Below are 22347 nucleotides of genomic sequence, written 5' to 3' on the forward strand. Positions count from 1 at the left end.
TAAATCTATTTATTATATACGTATAATTATTATAGTTTTTAGGGGTATAAAATTTAATTTAAAATTATATATATATATATATAATTATTATAGTTAATATTTTGGGGGTATAATTATTATAGTATATATAATTATTATAGTTAATTTAATATATATATATATATATATATATAAAATTATGGTATTTTTTAGGGTTATAAAATTATAATATTCTGCTTATCGTGTATCGTGTTACCCACGTGTATACCCGAACCAACCAGTTATCTTAACAGGTACTTATCGGGTTACCCGATAACGACCCAATTCGTTATCGTGTCGACCCGAACACCTGTTAATTTTGTGTCTTGTCGTGTCGGATTATCGGGTCGTGTCAGGAATTGCCAGGCCTAAGGGATACTACCTATCATATATGTAGATCATCTAATGTGTTAACAGCATGTGCCTAACAACAAATTGATTCACTAAAATTGTTTTTTTTTTTTTTTGGACAAAGTTTTATTAATTGTTCATGTAATTTGCATGTGCGAATCTGCTGATTGATATATGGTCATAAATCTTTACTTTCCTTACTTGTTAAATACTACCCTTGATTTTTAGGCATCGTATATATGTTCTAAAATTACTTAATTTCCGAAGACGTTTGCACGTTGTAAGGTTTTCTGAAACCAAAACCAAACAACTGCCTCCTAATCCACTGCATGATCTGCATGCTGTACAATCTACAAGTTAACGCAGCTCAAGATGAACTGAACAATTGAATCTACCTTCCCATATATTTTATTTTGAATAATAATAGGGAGACTAAATTTGTAGACAAAGTTTTAAAAACTAAAGGACATGGAAGTTCATGATTGATTTATTACTTAAACGTTGATAAACGTGCTCATTTCTATTGGTGATACATAATTTAGTTTGCAAATTTAATCTCTAAATTTAATCTCTCTAGCATTACCTTTTTATTTTCGTCCAAGCGTATGCATAATTGCCATTCTCCACATTAGATTGGTGTTGGCCTGGAGGGCAATCATTTGTCGTACGTGTTTCAATGCAGTTGTTGGCAAAGCAAAGCAAAGCAAATAATGAAGTGTTCCCCTAAGATGGGATGCTGCCATTAACTGTGCCATCCATCTTAATTACTATTAAACTGTAAAATGATAATAAATTAATTTTGCACCTCCAGTAAATTATGCTTGACACGAATTTTAACTAAAAACTAATTGTAACTTCTTTTTTTTTATATTACTATGTGTATTGTTTGAATCATAAATAAAAATAAGGGGTGCTTTAGATTTAGCCTCTTACAACTGTTGAACTCTAGACATAAACTCATCTATATTAAAACATCTAAATAAAACCCAAATTTTGAATTTGATGCCATGTAAGATAAAAGATGTTCATACATTTAAATTTATTTACAACACCATGCCACCAACATTAATATGGCTATTACGGTTTTTTTTGTAGACTTTTAATTTATTGTCTTTTGTTTGTCAACAACATTCAATTAGTTTAAGTTTTTTTTTGCTTTTAATTAAAAAAAAAAGAAAAGAAGATTAAGTTCTTTTCTTCTTTCATGTGAAATTGCCTCATCCAAATCTAATTAGTTCAATATACATTCTATTGAAAAAGTAGATACATTAACTTGTGAAAATTAAAAAAAAAGAAGGTAAAAATAAACTAGTAGATACATTGTTTCTTGTAAAAACTAAACAATAGTTACATTATTTTCATAAAAAAAATAAAAAATATGTAATTTTTTTTTAAATTACACAATAGGTACACAATTTTCGTAAAAATTAAATAATAGGTACTTTATTTTTGGAAAAAAAAAAAACTAGTAGAAACGTTGTTTCTTTTAAAACTTAAACAATGAATTTATAAGATATATTAGTTTGCATGTATTTTTCATATATGGGTTTGTTATTATGTAGGTAAATTATTTTTCAGGTATTTTACATATAATGGGTATATTATTTTTCTTTTTTTAAGCAATCTAACATTTTAAATTTTTAATCGTAGGTGCACTATTTGAATCAAATGTTTTTTTTTTTGTAGGTAAATTATTTTGCATGAATTTTACATATATCAGGCATTATATATATATGTGTGTGTGTGTGTGAAATAATTTAGCTACATTAATATGTAAAATATAATTTTATTGACTTAATTAAGCATGTATAATAACATATATTAGACACGTTTTATGTTATTATATATTACACAATGAATTTATAACATTAATGTTTTTTTTTTTTTGTAAAATCATTAATTCTCCCTTACCATCCATCCGCATGACATTAATTATGTACATCAAACATTCAAATAGGGTTTATAAATAAAATAAAATTCAAATAGGGGTATTTTAGGCATCCGAAATTTTTTTAATATGTGAAGTCAAACATAATTAATGAATTTGCTGATGTGGAATCTAGTCAATGGATTTTTGAAATCAAGTACGATATTCATTTCATGGTGGAACAACGTACAAGCAAATGGAAAGAGTGCTAACAATGAGCCTTAATAAAAACCTTCCCGGGACATAAAACTTGAATGAAGGGAAAAAGAGCATCCAACACCAACTAAATTAAGAGTTCAAATTATATTCCAAAAGTAAATCAACAATTACATCAGGGGGTTCTTCAAACCATGAAACTGATTGCTCCAAAGTTAAACCTCTGCGAGCTAGCCAATGAGCCACAGTATTAGCATCTCGTCGCACAAAGTGTGCCTTCCACTGTTGGAACGGTTGTAAAAGCAAATGTATATCAGACAAGACATGCCCAAGAGGTCCATGATTCACATCCAAATCATTCTGAATGGCAGCAATTACCAACAGGGCATCACCTTCCAAAATGACCTTTTGCAGCTTCCATTGTTGTACAAACAAGGCAGCTTCACGGGCTGCAATAGTTTCAGCCAACAAAGGTAATGAAATTCCCTCCACTTTAAGTGCCGCTGCAGCAACAAACTCCCTAGCACCATCGCGGAGAACAATTCCCACTCCTTATACGGCTCCATGTTCATCCCACGCGCCATCAAAATTACATTTTAGCCAACCTTCGTCCGGCTTCCTCCATTTCTGTACATCTAGAGACTTAGGCTTAGGCTGTAACACGTTCCACTTTTTAAATGAGCCAAGTATGTGATTTTATTGGAATATCCTATGGTGGCAACACCGAACCCTTCCAAAACAGCTCATTACGAGCTTTCCAAATATTCCATAGCATAACAAGCACTAAGTCAAAGCTCTCCCTTGATATATTGGAAGCCACACGAGCCAACCAACCTTTTAACCCCATATCTCCGTGTTGCATAGATTGTGATCCCAAGGGGCTAGAGGACCATATCGCTTTAGCATGGGAACACCTCAACATTATATGTTCAATCATTTCCGGTTCATTACCATAGAAAACACAACAATCATCCATAAGTACCTTTTTAATCCGCAAATTAACTCAAGTCGGCAAAGCATCCAAGCAACTCCTTCAAATACAGATTTTGACTTTCCCTGGTACTTTAGCACGCCATAATGCCTTCCATAATAATTTAATCTCTGTCGAAATCTCGGAATGGCCTGGAATATCTCCACAAATTTCACTACAAGTCCGAGCAACGAAGTATGCACTCTTTGTTGTAAAGTTCCCTTGAGGTTCTTTAATCCAAATTAACTTATCAGGTGGATTAAATAAACTCAAAGGAATACTGAAAATTAGATTGGCTTCTTCAGGAAAGAACATTTGTGATACCACCTGCATATTCCATCGTAACCTATTCGTCTCCACCATTAAAGATGTAACCGTGAGGTTATGATGGACTCCTACAGGTACCGGACTCAACACTTTAGCATAATTATCCCTCGGCAACCAGCTATCCCCCCAAATCTCAATCTGCAATCCATCACCTACCCTCCATCTAGCCCCACGTTGAATCAACACTCTAGCTGTTGTAATGCTTCTCCAACAGAATGAAGAATTTGATTTTACAGGAGCTATTAAAAATTCCATATCAGGGAAATACCGAGCTTTAAACAGGTGGGCCACAAGAGAATTTAGTTGTTGAATGATCCTCCAACCTTGCTTAGCTAGCAAAGCAAGATTAAAAGCATACAAATCTTTAAATCCCAACCCTCCCTCACTTTTAGGCTTGCACATCTTCTTCCAACTCACCCAGTGAATACGTCGCTTTCCAACCTCTTTCCCCCACCAAAATTGGGCAACCATCTTATTCAACTCATCACATAACGTCTTCGGAAGCAAGAAAGTCTGCATGGTATACAACGGTACCGCCTGGGCGACAATTTTAATTAAGATCTCCTTACCAGCATTGCTTAACAAACTCCCACGCCATCCATTCAATTTTTTCCAAAGGCGATCTTTGATATAAGCAAATGTCTGTTTCTTAGACTTACCGGTGTACATCGATAATCCAAGATAACGATCATGATAATTAACTCTATTCATACCCAAGCAATCAGCAAGCACCTGGGCATCCACTTCATTCACATTTGCACTAAACGACACACAACTTTTGGACAAATTAACAGCATGCCCCGAGGCCAATTCATAAGTATGTAGGACATTCTTTAGTTCACAACAATCCTGTAATGTACTTCTTGCAAAAATAAAACTATCATCCACAAAGAGAAGATGATTAATGTTAAAAGTACAACACCAGCCCAAATAAGAAGGACTGGCCCATGATGAAGAAACAAAGGAGAAAACATGCATATGCTAGAATCTTCTAGCATAAGTGTGTCGGTGGGAACAAGCTAGAACTGTCTAGCTATTATAACAATTGTGTGGCTGCCATGCAAAGCGTAAAGGCGGTGGGCAATTGTAGTTGGCAAATAGGTGTGTGTGTGTGTGTGTGTGTGTGTTGCTAAGAACCTTGTAACCAAGTAATCAAGAAGGCAACCAAGTGAGAGTGAGAAGTAAGAGTAGTCTTGTGGGGAGTGTGAGTGATATAGAGTTTGTCTCTAGAAAGTGTGTGAGTGTCATTGCTTCTAGAGTGTCTTTGAGAGTTTGTGTGTTGTAATATTTTGTGAGTGTAATACAAGTAATTTGTTTACTTGTGTTGTCTCTCCAACACTTGTGTTAGAGTTGTGTACTCTAAATGTTTTTTCAACAATTAATACTTTGCGCATCATTACATACCTTTATACCTTTAATCCGACCTTGGGACTCCCCCTCATCCAACAATGCCGATAAACCTTCTGCACAAATCACAAACAAGAACGGGGATAACAGATCCCCTTGCCGTATACCCCGTTTAGGTTGGACAAAACTTATAGGCTCCCCATTGAGCTTGAAGGAATAGGAGACTGTCATGATACACTGCATGATCCAAGTAATCCACTCATCGGCAAAACCCAACCTTTGCATAATATGTTCAAGAAAAGACCATTCGATGCGGTCACAAGCTTTACTAATGTCCAGTTTCAGAGCCATCACATCATTCCAACCATTATTCTTCCGCTTCATAAAATGTGCAATTTCCGAAGCTACCAAACAATTATCAGAAATTAATCTTCCAACAATAAAAGCACTTTGGGAGGGAGAAATGATATCCGGCAATACCACTTTCAGTCTATTTGTAAGCACTTTGGAACAGATTTTGTAAATCACATTACACAAACTAATTGGTCTTAGTTGAGTCATGGAAGTTGGATCTACCTTAATGTCTTTCATGTAAAATTTATATATTTATATTTATTAATGTTTTTTATTACTAATACTTTCGTAATATTTGTTACATTGCAAACAAACTACAATTTCAATAACATCAATGACGACACGTTGGCGTACCTCAATCGGCTCTTCTCTAAATGTTACAAGTAGTGGAAGAGTGACCTGCACTAGTATTTCGAGATGTTTGATGATATGCAGGTCGCTATTGAGGAGGGTTACCCGAAGGAGTTTGAGGATCGAGAAGATAGTTGGGTTTGGCTCTCCGGTCATTTTCAGGAGCCGGGCTATGTGGTGCATTTTTAAATAAGACTTTTTTCATTTTACTTTTTAAAATTTTTACTAATGTTTATTACTTTTTTTTCTTTAAATATTACAACTAATATGTTTATTTTGTGTATAACAGAAGAAGGCGAAGGCAAACAAGATCAATCAGGATAAGAAGACTTTTCTCCACCATTCAGGTTCGAGGCATTTCTCATATAGGATGGACACACGGTGGAAGGTATATATTAAAGCTTTCATTTCCAATTTTAAAATGTCACTAATAATTTTCATTTTTTTTGTTTCCGTACTAATATTTTCCTTATCTTTTTCTATTCCAAGGGGTTCAAAATTCCCGGAGATCGACGCCTTTCTAACATTTATGTTTGGTCCGGGGATGAGTTGACCGAATCCCTTCATGTAATTAATTTCTTATGCATTAAAGATTTATACTAATTATTTCAAATTTTTTGCTATTAATATTCCATGTTTTATTTCATAGGCGATTATGGTGGAGAAGGCTCAGTCAGTCATTCAGGAGTCCGCCTCCTAGCTTCCCCCGGACACGCTGATCGAGTCTATGGATCCCCCAGAAGATGCGGGGTTTCACATCCTTATAGAGGCGTTGGACCATATTTTCGGTCAGAGGCCAGGGACATATTATAGGGGGATGGGAAATACCAGGCTACGGGAGAGTGGAGCCTCTTCATCCTCGCAGTCGAAGGGCGAGGTTATGGCTTTGACGCAGGAAGTCGCTGGGTTGAGGAGTGAGCTTGCATCGTACAAGACTTAGATGTCCTTGATTGTACAATTCCTCAGGGATCCGTCTCCCCGATTTTTTTGCACCACCATCATCAGAGCCCCTCCACCCCGAGCATACACAACAATCAAACCCGTCGACCTCCGACCCCGTCCCCAACCCCAGCCCCTTCCAGCAACAAGATTACCAAGCAACTCCGAATGACTTGCCCATAGATTATGCCTCATTTTTTTCGTAGTTTTTTTTCCCGCTTTCTTTTTAAACTTTTAATTTGTACGTACTTTTTTATTTATATTATGAATAAATTGTTTTTCTATTCATTAATTTTTTTTTTGTCAATTGTATGAAATATATTTTTTAATAACATTCTATTTATACTATTTATTAATTTTTTTTTTTATTAAAAATTACACTTGCGCGACGAAGATATGTCATCATGCAAAACCACACGCGTCTTCCATGTTTCGTCGTGCAATCATTTTGCTGCGCGACAAAACTGCACTCTTCGTCGCGCAAGGTCTTTCTTCACGACCTTTGCGCGACGATTTCTGTGTCGCCATAGGTTTTGTGCGACCTGGAAATGCTTTGCGCAACAAATACTGCCTTGTCGCGCAAAGTATTTAACGTAGTAGTGGCAGATTTTACAATGCACTCTCAAATGCATGTAGGGTGGCGGGCAACAATTAATGTCTATAATGTGCAAAGGTGAAAGTGAAATGTTCACCTATCAAATGTAATAAACATCATATTGACAACCTCCAGAGTGCAACTATTTTTATGTATTTTTTATCAAGAAAAAAAATGTAAGTTCTCGAAATCTACCTATTGTGCATGCATATTGCATAAATGTGGTTAGCAATTCTAGCATAATTATCAGTTTAATTCAAGAGAAATGAAGGAAAGAAAGAAATATTAATCTAAAAAATCAATCAAACTTTTTTTTTATTTGGAATAAATACATAACTGATTGAAGCCTCCCTATACGAGTCATACATATTCATCAAACCTTATTTTTCACTTTACACAACAAGAGTGTTGATATAGTGCTATATATTTGGATCATATAAATATTAATAATATATATGAACTAATGCATGCCAGCATCAGGGTTCAAGTTTCAACATGCAGAATAACTTCGAAGTTAATTGCCATGTAAAACCATGAGGTTGTACGTTTAAAGACACTGTCATTCATAGGTAGAACCGTAGAGGTAAAGAGGAAGGCGTGGAGCAAGAAAAGCCTCAAGTGGATTTTCTTTCATAAGGGCAAGACCCACCCTTTCACGCATATCCACCGGCTCATCACCCACGCTGCTCATATGAAACCCCTGAACCAAACGAGCCAGAACCAACTGAACCACATGCAACCCTAGTGTGGCACCAGGGCACGACCTTCTGCCCGAGCTAAAGGGAATGTACTCAAAACCCTTGAAATAGTCCACGTCAGCATGGTCGGTCAAGAACCTCTCAGGGTGAAACTCACAAGGGTTGGCCCACACGCGCGGGTCCCGGTGCAATTTCCATAAGTTGACCACTATACGGGTGCCTTTGGGGACAAAGTAACCCGAGAGATGAGAATCCTCCATGCCCTCGTGGACGGTGATTGGGACAGACGGGTATAACCGTAGGGTTTCTTTGACAATTGCTTGGAGGTATTTGAGCTTTGGGAGGTCGGATTCTTGAACCCATCTGTCACTTCCTACGTTGATGTCCAATTCTTGTTGGGCAGATTTTAGGGCACTTGGGTTGTTGAGTAGTAAGGAGAGTGCCCATGTTAGTGCAACAGATGTGCTTTCTGTGCCACCTATGATGAGAATCTGCCAATTAAGGAAGACAAAACAAAATAGAGAAATAATGTTTTAAAGAATAATACTTAATGTTGAGGGATGACCAAGTGAGGGATCAGGATGCAACCATGCAAGACGTCAAATTGTTTAGTCATTTCGATAGCCGCATGTGTGGCGAAAATTAAAAAATGGGCCCATTCAGTTTTATACGTAGGCTCGCATTTTGCCACAAATCAGTTAGCGGAAGACCCAAATAATAGTGTGACCTCAATGGTTAATTAACAGATTAATATCTCAAGTAATAAAATTGAACATATTTAAATACTTGGGCCTCTTTTTAAAGTAACCTCAAATCTCAAGGGAGTAATTTATAAGGAGAAATTAGGTTCACATCCTTCTTTTTGCTACTCCATTGATTAAGATACTATTCATTTTCAATTTTTGATCAAGGTCCTTGGATATTAATAACATCATTAATTATTTGAATAATAAAATATTTTTATTTTTAAATATATTTCTTTAGTGTTAAAAATGTTACAATTAGTATATTTATATTTATGGCTAAATTTTTATCATATATATATATTTTTTTAGTTTGTACCTATTTTTAATTTGTACCATTTTTTTTTTCATTTTTAATTTGTACCCATATATTAGTTTCTTTTTGTGCCCATATTTTTTAAAGTTTTATTTGTATTTGCACCCATGTATATACCGTCATGTGACATTGTATATTTAATCAATGATAAGAAAATTACATATGGTATATTTATGTTTTATGCCTAAACCTTGTATCATATATTTATATTTTTAGTTTGTACCCACTTTTAATTTGCAACATTTTTTTAAATTTGTAGTATTTTCTTTTTAGTTTTATTTTGTACCCATGTATTAATTTCTTTTAGCGCCTATATGTTTTTAAAAATTAATTTTTACTCATAATTTTTTAATCTTTTATATGTACCCTAATTTATTTATAATGTACCCATTCTTCTTTATTAATGTACCACTTTGTTACATGTGAAATGTACCAGTTTTTTTAACACTATGGATACATTCTTTTGCTATTTATTATTTCTTATTTTTACATAGTTTTTATCCATTTATTCAATCAAAATGTTTGAATTTTTTTATTGTAACCATTTCTAATAGTATTATAATGAGGGATTTTAAATTTATAGGATTATAAATCTCATAAAATATCAAACAATTAATGTCAAAACTATAAAACTATAAATATTAATTGTAATATAATGATGTGTACAAAGTCAAGGGACTTTGATCAAACTTTGAATATCATTAAGGTTTTAGTCAAAGAATGTTAAGGATTAGGGACCGCATCCAAAATATCTCATTTTATAATTAACTAGTTGTTTATAATTAACTACATCAGTTAATTTTCTATTTAAGGGACCATTTTAATGTCGTTGATCAATTTCAGGAACCATTTTGATGCTGCAGGTCAATTTCAAGGACCATTTGTGAGAAAAAAAGACTTATGGAACCTATTTATGTGCCACATCAGTACTTAACAGAATTTTTAACATAATTGTGATGAAATGACAACATTAATTTGCGACACCTATTTTCAGAGACTTTATTGATTAATTTTCAATTTCATGGACCATCTTGATGGTAAAGGTCAATTTCATGGACTATTTGTGATAAAACCCATATATTTATAATCATTGGATAGAACTAGCATTGTGTAAGTGAAAATCTGAAAAATCTATTATGCTCCACTGTATAAAATATTTTAAAGCACGCTGAATATTATAAGGAAATTATTGTGTAAGTGTAACAGTTAATGATATAGTGTGACAAGTTTACGAAATATATAAATCACATTTCGTACGTGTTTAATTAAAGAGTTAAGATATTGAAACTTGTAAATATCGTGGGTGGATTTGAACGCTAAAGCCATGTCTCAAGTCTATATAATACTACATAGGGTGTTCCTTGATATGTAATATAAACCAAATTAACTTACAAGTGATGTTGCTTTGACGACGTTATCACAGCTATGGCCAGAAATGACAGCATCCTCTTCAAAGTTGGATATCATCGCATCCATCAAGTCACTTTCGACTCTGGTGCTATTACCGGTCTTGCCTTCTTGAGAACGATGTTCGTCAAGCCAGCTGCTAAGCACAGAGTCAAGTTCCTTAAACGTGCGTTTCATGGAACTCACAGGCCCAAACAAGCTGTCCAGCCATTCAAAACATGGCATAGCATCCGACCAGACAAAATTGCCAAGGAGATGCATAGCCTCCTGCATAGCCTTTTCGAAACGCCAAGCCTCACTGCCTTTTTCATTGTATTCGCCATCCGAAAATCTCTTCCCGGCAATTAGCCTCACGCTAATGTTGAACATCAAGTGCTCCACTAACTCGCTTAAATGCACCACCACTGGAGAAGTAGTGGGCGATGTGGTGAGGCCTGATGATCCCACCACATCGAACAATTTCTTTATAAACGAGTCAACTTCTTCGGCTCGGACGTGACTAAGCATTTCAACTTTTTGGGCTGACAGAAACTCCTGAGTAGCTAACTTCCGGATGTCGCGCCAGTAGGATCCGTACGGGGCTAAGGCAAAAATGGCGTTGTTGTAACCCAAGTATTTGCCGGCTGCTGTAGTCGGTCGTGTGGCAAAAACAATGTCGTTTTTTGTGAAGCGTTCTTTTACTTGTTCCCAAGCGCTCAGCACAACCACTACTTGGTGCGGACCAAGCTTGAGTGAGTAGATTGGACCGAGTTTATCTGCCATGGCGCCAAGGATTAGGGCAACAGGGTCTTTGCCATGTAGGAGATGGAGGTGACCTATGACAGGCCATGCTTCTGTGGGTTGAGGGACTTTGGGCAACGACATGGTTTCTGTCTTTGTGTTGTTGATGATATTCCTCTTCTTTTGCTTAGTGTATGCTGCGATTATTCTCAATGTACCACAGAGAACCAGCAGCAAAGCTAATATTGTGTTAATGATTTTGTGGGCTGGAGAAATGAAATCATTCATGGTGGGAGATATATGAGGATGAAATGTGCGTAGGATGATCATATCTTAGATTTTGTGTGTATTTATAGGTTGTAAGTGGGTTTATTTTTTTCTTTATTTTATTTGGAAATAAGTGGGTTTATATGAAGTAATGTCAATTTTAAGAGTAATGTTACACTTATTACATTTTTTATAGCATATTTGTACTATCTTTTTAATAAAAATAGGACTCACCACTACATGTGAGTTTCATCTCAATTAAAAAGAAAATGCAAATATAATATAAAAAAATGCGATAAAAGTTTTATAATTTTAAACTTTTCAGATCAATATTTTCAATCAGATCCACTTGCCCAGTTGCCCGTGATGCCTAGTAGATTTATTTTATTTTATTTTTTGGGTGTTGAATGAACAAAATATATTTTTCAAATCTTAATAAAATAAAGAGTTCTTACTTGTCGGTCCTTATCTAGTAGAGTAGGACTTTCCTGACATGTCCATTATTTTGCCATTACGGGCAATGCATACGGCAGCTCCCCATTCTTATGAAGTTATGAATCTTATCGAAAGATGGCTTATTTATTGTTTTGCTAAGCTTTAGTGCTCTTTACGAAAGTTCAAGACCTCATAATGATTGATATTTTTGTTTTTAGGGGTCCCCTTGTAATTTTCCATTTCGTGTTAGAGAGATGAGAAGTGTTAAAGGAGGTTATCTTAAAATGAAACTCTTTATGAACTTCTGCAATCTCATACTTTAATGTTAATTTTCGTGTTAATGTTATAAAATATTGTGCAAAAAATATGAGGTGGTAGAGATTTCCATTTTTGAGAAAATCTCCTTAGCATTTCTCTAGAGAGATAAAGCAAAGAAATATAGTGGAGAAATGAGGAAATAAAAAATGTATAAAAAAAAAATAGTGTTATTCACATACCTATTTTTATCTTTCACACTTTTTATTAATTTTGTCATTTGATATTCTTCAGTTTATTTGATCCGAAGTACGAAAATTGAGCTGAGTATATGAAAGGTAAAAAAAAATGTGTGAATAACATAATTCTAAAAAAAATGTAAAAAGAATGTACATAAAGTTTAAACTAACAACCGATAACTTTAAATTATTTTCACTTTCTAGTTTTTTCCACCACCTACTTCTTCTCTTTTTCTTTATCTGAAACCATATTCCTATAAACCCATATATTTTAAAGCGTTGCTATTAGTATTTCAAAAAGTTATTATACATTCTAAACTTTCTATATTTAGAAACAAATTTTGTCACGAATTATAAGGATTCTACGATGCCGTTAATAAATAAATAAAGGTATTGATATCATTTAATTTGAACGTTAGTACTGTAAGGTTATAGTTTTTTTTTAACAAACGATATTATTTACGCTAAGGGGGGATGAACTTAGCTTCACAATGGACTAGCAATAATATGTTCAATCATCTTTGGTGAAAATCGAACCCGAGTCCTCTTACTTGACAAGTAAAGATGAATGTCACTAGACAATAGTATTAAATAGTTGTAAAGTTATAGTTAATAACACATAATGACGTCATTATTACTATAACAAGGTTGATAGTTATATTGAGTATGTTCTGTTAAAGTGTAAAGGTAAGTTGTTATACTTGGATGTGATTAAATTACAATAACAATGTTTATGGTTACACCATTGACGTCTGATTCAATAATAGATGTAGGTTATTACTAGGAAACACATAAAATTACACTATATCTTAATGATGTTACAACAAGATGTTAACATTTAACGTCTGAGGTAAGGTTAAACTAGAATTGTTCAAATTTACAATCCAAAGTTACCTAATTAACGTAACGTTATAATTAAGGGAACTTTAACGAAAAACTTCCGGTACTGCTCACTTTAACGAAAAATCACATTTTTACACTAAAAAGTCAATCCTGGTACTATTCACTTTACCCTTTATTTTGTCTTTATCGTTAAAACTCAAAGTTTTCAAGCCATTTTCATTAGTTTTTCTTATAATTTGTTTGTACCATACTTGACCAATCCCGAAACTACTGAGCACCGGTCAACGTTATACCGTCAAGGACCCAGAAGAGTTTCCCTCCAACCAGGAGGCCAATCACAGCGCGACACGTGTCGACACCAGAAACCAATCATAGCACAACACGTGTCGACATCAGAAGCCAATCATAGCACGACACGTGTCAAAATCAGAAGCTAATCACAACACGACACTTGTCAATGTCAGAATGAAACTAGAAACTCTCTTCTATAAATAGAGATCATTATCTCACAATATTTCATAATGTCATTTGTACTAAATCATTCACTAGTACTCACTAAAGGAGAGCTTGAACCTATGTACTTGTGTAAACCCTTCACAATTAATGAGAACTCCTCTACTTCGTGGACGTAGCCAATCTGGGTGAACCACGTGCATCTTGTGTTTGCTTCCCTGTCTTTATCCACTTACATACTTATCCACACTAGTGACTGAAGCAATCTAGCGAAGGTCACAAACTTAACACTTTCTGTTGTACCAAAGTCCTCACTGATTTTGTGCATCAACATTTGGCGCCTTCTGTGGGACCGACAATTATTCCCACTCTCTTTAGCTTTGCCAAGCTGGTTTCCACCATTCGTACACTCTTTTTTGACTAGGCATCCCTCTCCAACATGGGGAGCGAAGGAAGCCACAACACACAGAATGACACCCCTTTTGCACCTAGTGCGAAACAACGAAAGAATGAGGGAAAAAGGGTTGCTCTTCAAGCTAAAGTTGATGAGCTAGAAGCTCAGAACAACAAGATAACAATGAAGAATGAGGTCCTCCAGAAGCAGTATGAGAAGCTATTTGAGACGTTCCACGAAACTAGGCATACTCAAACACGCGAGCTCGTTGCCCCTGTGGACATCAACCATCATCTGGGTACCCCCCAACACGGAGGGTCACCTCCCTTTGACATGGGTATCCTTGATGAGGAGTAAGCTACCATCAAAACATTGATCAACATGAGACTTCTCTCAACCCAGATGCTTCGACTTGAAGCAAGAGAAGTGGAGGAATACACCTCATTGCATAAGGGTTGGAAGGATCGAAAGCCGTTTATCGTGACTACTGAGACTTCTTAAAGCAACGTCGAGAGAATCCCTTCCACATATGCTCGAATATCAATGACCCAAGGGTTTCTGAAAGACTCGGTCCCCTTCCACGACCCAGGCCCGCTGCCAATCTAGGGAAGGAACAATAGGTCTCAGAGGAACATGAAGGTACAGAGGACTCTGAGGTATTCCGACATACTCGCCCTAGAAGTCAATACGGTAAGTCCAAGAAAAAACCACACGCCCTTACTCAAACTTTCCTACTTCCAAGAGGCGATGGAGACTTATGAAAAAAAATTCCAGTGGTACATGGCTCCACTCAGGACCCCCTTGTCCTATAGCTCCTTGAAGAAGTAAACAAGTTGAAGGCCGAACGTCAGGCCAAGATACCTGACTGGAACCAATCCAGGCCTGACCCTCTCATAAGGAGGATCATCGACACCCCCTTCAAGTGAAGACAAAACAAAAGCTTGGTTTACAACTATATACTGGAAGGGAGGACCCAATTGAACACCTTAACCTCTTTGAGTCCACCATGGCATATCGGATGCACACCAACAAAGAGCGATGTCTTCTCTTCCCCTCCACCCTTTCTGGCGGAGCTCTAAACTGGTATTGCCGTCTTCCACCTGAGACAGTAGACTCATTTGAGGAACTGAGGAAACTGTTTGTTTCTCAACACATCTTCCAGACCGATCGCTTGCATTCTACAGATGACTTGTACACTATTCGCCAAAAGCCGGACGAGTCACTACGAGAGTATACCGGTCGCTTCAACCATGAGTATTCTTGATGTGCTGAGGCAGATGACAAGACCGCACTCAAGGCCTTCACGGTAGGCCTACGTGATTGTTTCTTCAAGTGCATGATCAATGCCAACACTTGGAAGACTTACTCTGAGGTGATGGTACAAGCTTACATCCACGCTTCCGTCGAAACAAGGACATACCAAGGGAACCCCCATATGGTTAACCCCTATCAACAAGTGGGAAGTGGAAGTCAAGTTCTACCAAGTGAGGAGATCTTGGTCATTCAGACACCCATTGCATCATCTCCTGCCTCATTTAGCTACTCGCTAAGTCACCAAACGTATCTGTCTATTAGTAAAAGGAAGGTTTTTTAATCTCAGCAAGCCCATTACAACAAGAGGGATAAAAGTTCGTATTAAGACAAATAGGGGTGAACGTACCGTTGACTATTATGACTATGGGGCCAAGCCTCACTCTTTCAAAATGGAGGGCTAGGTACTGAAGGAAATGCTATTATAAGAAGGCATACACATTACAAATGTTTTGACTCTCAACCGCTTGAGATTTTTTGTCACACAAGCCATTCGGCAAATATTTAAAGAAAAGGGAATTCAGACAACTTCTTCTGAGTCTTTTACGTTCCTAGCACTGGAACACTTGGTCTATGCTGACCTACCCTTATACTCTAACTCAGAGCTTCAACATGCATACTTTGACAAAAAGTATGTGATACTAAGTGTTACAACCAACATGGTTCACATATCAAAAGCATGGATCCCTTCATGCATAACAAAATATTCATAAGCATCACTCATATCAATCAACATAAACATCATACATTCCAACACATTCATACATAAACATTATACATTTCAACACATTCATACATAAACATCATACATTCTAACACATCCATACATAAGCCAACTGTGCTTCGAAATGGTTCAACATACTTTGTGTCTTCGACACTTGCTACAATGTGCCTCGACACCTTACCCTTATTCTCACCAACCAGGTGATGAAATGTGAAGAAGGAACTCATCTTCATGCCACCAACCAGGTGATGAAATGTACAACCCGTACTCTCCTTCATACCACCAACCAGGTAATGAAATGTACAACCCGTACTCTAATATCATTTGGCAACTTGCCACTCATGCCACCAACCAGGTGAAGAAAGAACTCATCTTCATGCCATCAACCATGTGATGAAATGTACAACCCGTACTTTAATATCATTTGGCAACTTGCCACTCATGCCACTAGCCAGGTGAAGAAGAAACTCATTTTCATGCCACCAACCAGGTGATGAAATGTACAACCCGTACTATAATATCATTTGGCAACTTGCCACTCATGCCACCAACCAGGTGAAGAAGGAACTCATCTTCGTGCCACCAACTAGGTGATAAAATGTACAACCCGTACTCTCCTTCATGCCACCAACCAGGTGATGAAATGTACAACCCGTACTCTAATATCATTTGGCAACTTGCCACTCATGCCACCAACTAGGTGAAGAAGGAACCCATCTTCGTACCACCAACCAAGTGATGAAAGCAACTCACCATTCATTCCACCTACCAGACGACGAGTGGTACAACTTGTACATGTGAACTCCTAGCATTCACAAATAATAAAAAACCCTCAAGCTTGACAACTTAACTAGGGGAACACTTATGCCCAACAAGAGTTATAGTCACCAACAAAGTCTTATTGCAAGCCAACAACAACTTCAGTGCATGGCATACGAAGATCAAGCTATTTAGCCCTCTTGCATCTGCTTCAGACATTTCCCCTCTGTAAAAATGCAAACACTACAACTCGTAAAAAGCTTCACACACTCTTGATCAAGACAGTGTGAAACAAAACCAATTTATGGTGCCAACAAGAGCTTCATCAAAGGAGTTCAACCACAATTCTCAAAAACTTCACACACTTTTGATCAAGACAGTGTGAAGCAAAATCAATTTATGGTGCCAACAAGAGCTTCATCAATGGAGGGCAACCACAATTCTCAAAAACTTCACACACTCTTGATCAAGACAATGTGAAGCAAAACCAATTTATGGTGCCAACAAGAGCTTCATCAAAGGAGTTCAACCACAATTCTCAAAAGCTTCACACACTCTTGATCAAAACAGTGTGAAGCAAAACCAATTTATGGTGCCAACAAAAGCTTCATCAATGAAGGGCAACCACAATTCTCAATAGCTTCACACACTCTTGATCAAGACAGTGTGAAGTAAAACCAATTTATGGTGCCAACAAAAACTTCATCAAATAAGTTCAACCACAATTCTCAAAAGCTTCACACACTCTTGATCAAGACAGTGTGAAGCAAAACCAATTTATGGTGCCAACAAGAGCTTTATCAAAGGAATTCAACCACAATTCTCAAAAGCTTCACACATTCTTGATCAAGATAGTGTGAAGCAAAACTAATTTATGGTGCCAACAAAAACTTCATCAATGGAGGGCAACTACAATTCTCAAAAGTTCAAAGCAAATTCAAGACTGTTCGAAGCAAATTCAATTTATATGGTTCATCCAAACCTTCGACTACTACAAAGTGTGACTTGCATCACAATCTCTTGCTTAACAATGTGGAAGCAAAATTTGTATATGTTGTCTCTCCCACATTTTCAAATTTCTAGTTTCCCAAAAAAAAAAAAAAAAAAATTGGGAAATTCAACAAAGCTTCATCAATGGAGGACAACTACAAATTCTCAAAAACTTCACACTATCTTGATCAAGATAGTGTGAAGCAAAATCAATTCGTGGTACCCAACAAAGCTTCACCACAAAAGCTTCACCAACAAAAGCTTCATCAATGGAGGACAACTACAAATTCTCAAAAGCTTCACACTATCTTGATCAAGATAGTGTGAAGCAAAATCAATTCATGGTACCCAACAAAAGCTTCAACTCCAAAACTTCACCAACAAAAGCTTCATCAATGGAGGACAACTACAAATTCTCAAAAGCTTCACACTATCTTGATCAAGATAGTGTGAAGCAAAATCAATTCATGGTACCCAAAAATTCAAAAATCCAAAAATTTGAAAATAATAAAAAAAAAATTCGAAAAAAAAATTGTCTAGGCCTCCTCTTCTTTAGGCATAACAACTTTCATAACAAATATATATGAAGAAGGAGTTTTGGGCTACCACTTAGAAAGGAAATGCCTCATTCGTCAACTCCCTCGACCTGAAACTTGGGGGACTCTTACCATATGCTATTGCACCTTGATACTCGGAAGTCTCACGACCACTCAGTGACTTGGATTTTTTCAAGTTTCCAACCGAGAAGTTTTCCTCACTCGGGAAATTAAGGGAGCACTACCTCAACCTACATGCTTCACTCATAAAGCTTCAACAAAAGGAAAAATTCAAAGAACTTAGTGCAGAAGGCCTTGGTGTATTTAACACAATATGTTGAAATGAAGCAAAGCTTGTTTATTGATATCTCCGATAAGTTACAAATATGTATATATACATGAATCAAAATAAACAAACAAGAGGGAGCCTTCAAAAAGGTTGCTCAGGAGAAATCTCAGTAGTCGGCAGAGCCCTAGAAAGAGGAGGCACCAGAATGTGATTATTCGGAGCCTCAGTACTAGGCAGAACCCCAGAAGGAGGAGGCACCGAAGGTTGATCATTTGGAGCTTCATTATACAGTACAACCCCAGAAGATGAAGGCAATAAATGCCTTTGGAACAAACCCACAAACCTCTGATGATCAAGTAAAATCTGACCATCAGTTTCCTGCAGCTGGTCGAGCTTCATCTTCATGTTTGTAGCATAGTCATGTGCGAGCTTGTGCAATAGTTTATTCTCAGGCTTGAGCCCTTTAATATCCTGTTTGAAACTTATCACTTCAGTCGCCAATGATTCATTTTGGTGGGTTCGAGCAAATAGGCGTTGGGCCATATTAGACACAGAACTTGCACACTGAACACTGAGAGCCAGAGAATACTTAACAGCCAACTCATCAGACCGTTTGGAAAGTAGTCTATTATCTTTAGGAGTGAGAAGGTTCCTAGCCACCATCGCAGCGGTCATATCATTCTTCATCACAGAGTCCCCAACGGTAAGAGGACCAGTAGGGGATAAGAAGGATGGGCACCATATGTTGTCTTGAGAAGGCATGGTTGCCTCTTCACTAAAGTTCAAGTCAAAATGACGGTCGGATGGGCCAGACATTCTCAGAAATGATGAAGGAGAAATGAGGTGCAATAAATCTCTGAAGTAGAGGGAAAATTCCTACAAGCAATAACTCTCTGAATGTACTTCTTGCACACAATTAGTGCCCTTATAAAAGAAAGGGCAACAGGGCCATTGGTTCAAAAATCGAAGAGGCACCACTATCTGGATTCCGAAGAGGCACCACTTTCCACACGTAACATCAGTTCATTGGGTACCACAGATAACTTTGCCAAAGATCTCTGACAAAGGTTAGACACATAAATTTTGAAAGTCCAGATACCCTACTATTACCCACAAGGGTAAAGGAACATCACCACTGCTTGATAACTAGAAAGTCCCAATGTGTGTCAACCTCCGTGCTCTGTGGCAAGACAGACTGGCAAAAATGCCCAACCTTTACTCACATTCGAGAAAACACTCCCAACAAGATTGCTTGCTCAAAAATCGAAGAGGCACCGCTCTCCGAATCTCGAGAGCCAGACTCCCAACAAGATTAAGTGCTCAAAAATTGAAAAGGCAACGCCCTCCGAATCTCGAGAGCTAGACTCCCAACAGGATTACTTTCTAAAAAATCGAAGAGATACTGCTCTCCGAATCTCAAGAGTCAGACTCCCAACATGATTGCTTTCTCAAAAATTGAAGAGGCACAGCTCTCCAAATCTCGAGAGCCAGACTCCCAACAGGATTACGTGCTCAAAAATCGAAGAGGCACCGCCCTCCGAATCTCGAGAGCCAGACTCCTAACAGGATTACTTTCTCAAAAATCGAAGAGACACTACTCTCCAAATCTCAAGAGTTAGACTCCCAACAGGATTGCTTTCTCAAAAATCGAAGAGGCACCGTTCTCATAATCTCGAGAGTCAGATCCCTGACAAGATTGCTTGTTCGAAAACCGAAGAGGCACCGCTCTCCGAACTTCGAGAGCCAGATTTCTTTGTATAAAGCTTGTTTGCAATCTTCACACTCAACATCAACTTTCCAGATACCACAGACCACTTTTTCAAAGTGCGCTGACAAAGTTAAAACACGTGAAGCTTGCAGCTCCCACTACATTGTTATGACCAAGAAGGGTAAAGGAATAACACTACTACTTGTTGTTAGGGAGACTCCTATATATGTCGACCTCCATCCTCCACAGCCAGGTAAACCTGCAAATAAAAAAAAATGCTCAACTTTTCTTCACATCCGAGAGGGCATTCTCAGCAGAGTCTCTCGAAATAGTCAGCTTCTTTTCCTCCTAATAATACCTCTGCAAACAAGCCACACTAGAGCAAGACTATCTCATATCATCAGGGTTAAAAGCAAGAGTATCCCATATCATGCTTTTTCCCAGTCATTTCCTTTGGCCTTGTTCTTACTTGCAAAACAAGAAGAAAGAGAGCAATCAGTCAGCACTTGGAATCAAGCTTCCAGTCAAGAATTGACTACCTGGAACCCCTTACCTGATTACTTACATGGCATTGCTCTCGAGTACTCATCTTCAACATCTTATGCTTACAGAGATGATACCACATCTGCCTGATGAACAGATATGGCAAGTGAGAAGAATACAAGGAAACATGTAGAGACAAGCGTAACAGAACACGTGCCGATACATCCACTATTTTGTCAACAGCAAAAGTATCCCATATCATCATGGTCGAATGTATTCTAGATTTGATGGACTTGTTTTGACCCTTAAATTCTTGAGTCGGCCTTATACTCTGGAGGAAACCAGAAAACCCTCCAGCCCAGTTCAAGAATAAGCATGTGGAAAGTTACTTCTTCAAAAGAAAAAGTATCTCATATCATCTCTTCTCCATTTACTTCTCCTTATCCTTGTTGCTGTTTACGACATAAGGAGAAGGAGAACAATCAACCGGAAGCCAAAGTCAAACCTCCGATCCAGGTTGCTTGCTTGGAAGTCTGATTGCTTACCTTGTCTGTTACCTCTTTCGGCAAATTTCCTAACTCGGCGACTTGGGGGACTCCTACTATAGGGTTTTGTATCGCACTTGAGCAAGCCCGAAACTACAAGTAAGCTTCAAGTGAAATTGATACATTATCTTGTGCATCTTCATTGGTTAAAGATACCACCCCTGGATGGAGGAAAAGTACTTCCAGAGAAAATACCACATCTACATATAAGACAGATAAGGCAAGTGAAAATGATACCACACTTCAGTACTTAGAAGTTTCGTGATTACTCAATGGCTTGGATCTTACAAGTCCCCAACCGAGGAGCTTCCCTCACTCAGGAACTTAGGGGAGCACTGTTTGTACCATACTTGACCAATCCCGAAACTACTGAGCACCGGTCAACATTATACCGTCAAGGACCCAGAAAAGTTTCCCTCTAACCAGGAGGCCAATCACAACGCGACACGTGTCGACATCAGAAACCAATCATAGCACGACACGTGTCGACATCAGAAGCCAATCATAGCACAACACGTGTCAACATTAGAAGCCAATCACAACACGACACTTGTCAATATCAGAATGAAACTAGAAACTCTCTTCTATAAATAGAGATCATTCTCTCACAATATTTGCTAATGTCATTTGTACTAAATCATTTACTAGTACTCATTAAAGGAGAGCTTGAACCCATGTACTTGTGTAAACCCTTAACAATTAATGAGAACTCCTCTACTTCGTAGACATAGCCAATCTGGATGAACCACGTACATCTTGTATTTGCTTTCCTGTCTCTATCCATTTACATACTTATCTACACTAGTGACTGGAGCAATCTAGCGAAGGTCACAAACTTAACACTTTCTATTGTACCAAAGTCCTCACTGATTTTGTGCATCAACATAATTAATTGCA

At 37.3% G+C, this 22347-nt stretch overlaps 2 protein-coding genes across 2 annotated transcripts; both read right to left on the minus strand.

Annotated features, from left to right (window-relative positions):
* Positions 1–2584: 2584 nt before the first annotated feature.
* LOC126584437 (uncharacterized) lies at positions 2585–5447 on the minus strand. Its single transcript, XM_050248819.1, has 4 exons — positions 5154–5447; positions 3516–4598; positions 3046–3106; positions 2585–2955 (listed from the first exon to the last, which is right to left on the minus strand). Exons 1-4 carry the CDS (start codon positions 5445–5447, stop codon positions 2585–2587), a joined length of 1809 nt encoding a protein of 602 aa, XP_050104776.1.
* Positions 5448–7631: 2184 nt separating this feature from the next.
* On the minus strand, positions 7632–11549 carry LOC126585840 (dimethylnonatriene synthase-like). Its single transcript, XM_050250397.1, has 2 exons — positions 10485–11549; positions 7632–8524 (listed from the first exon to the last, which is right to left on the minus strand). The coding sequence occupies exons 1-2, from the start codon at positions 11547–11549 to the stop codon at positions 7895–7897; spliced, it is 1695 nt and encodes a 564-aa protein (XP_050106354.1). The 3' UTR covers positions 7632–7894.
* Positions 11550–22347: the final 10798 nt, after the last annotated feature.

Source organism: Malus sylvestris, chromosome 10 (genome assembly GCF_916048215.2).
Source record: "Malus sylvestris chromosome 10, drMalSylv7.2, whole genome shotgun sequence".
Lineage (NCBI taxonomy): Eukaryota > Viridiplantae > Streptophyta > Magnoliopsida > Rosales > Rosaceae > Malus > Malus sylvestris.

Excerpts from the sequence above, each read along its gene's own strand:
- LOC126585840 (XM_050250397.1), bottom strand. The coding sequence starts at position 11,549 with ATGATCATCCTACGCACATTTCATCCTCATATATCTCCCACCATGAAT. Across the intron at positions 8,525-10,484 it reads TCGTCAAAGCAACATCACTT|ATTCTCATCATAGGTGGCAC; the intron begins GTAAGTTAATTT and ends CTTAATTGGCAG.
- LOC126584437 (XM_050248819.1), bottom strand. The coding sequence starts at position 5,447 with ATGGCTCTGAAACTGGACATTAGTAAAGCTTGTGACCGCATCGAATGG. Across the intron at positions 4,599-5,153 it reads GTCGGATTAAAGGTATAAAG|GATTGTTGTGAACTAAAGAA; the intron begins GTATGTAATGAT and ends AGTACATTACAG. Across the intron at positions 3,107-3,515 it reads AGGCATTATGGCGTGCTAAA|CCTAAGCCTAAGTCTCTAGA; the intron begins GTACCAGGGAAA and ends AACGTGTTACAG.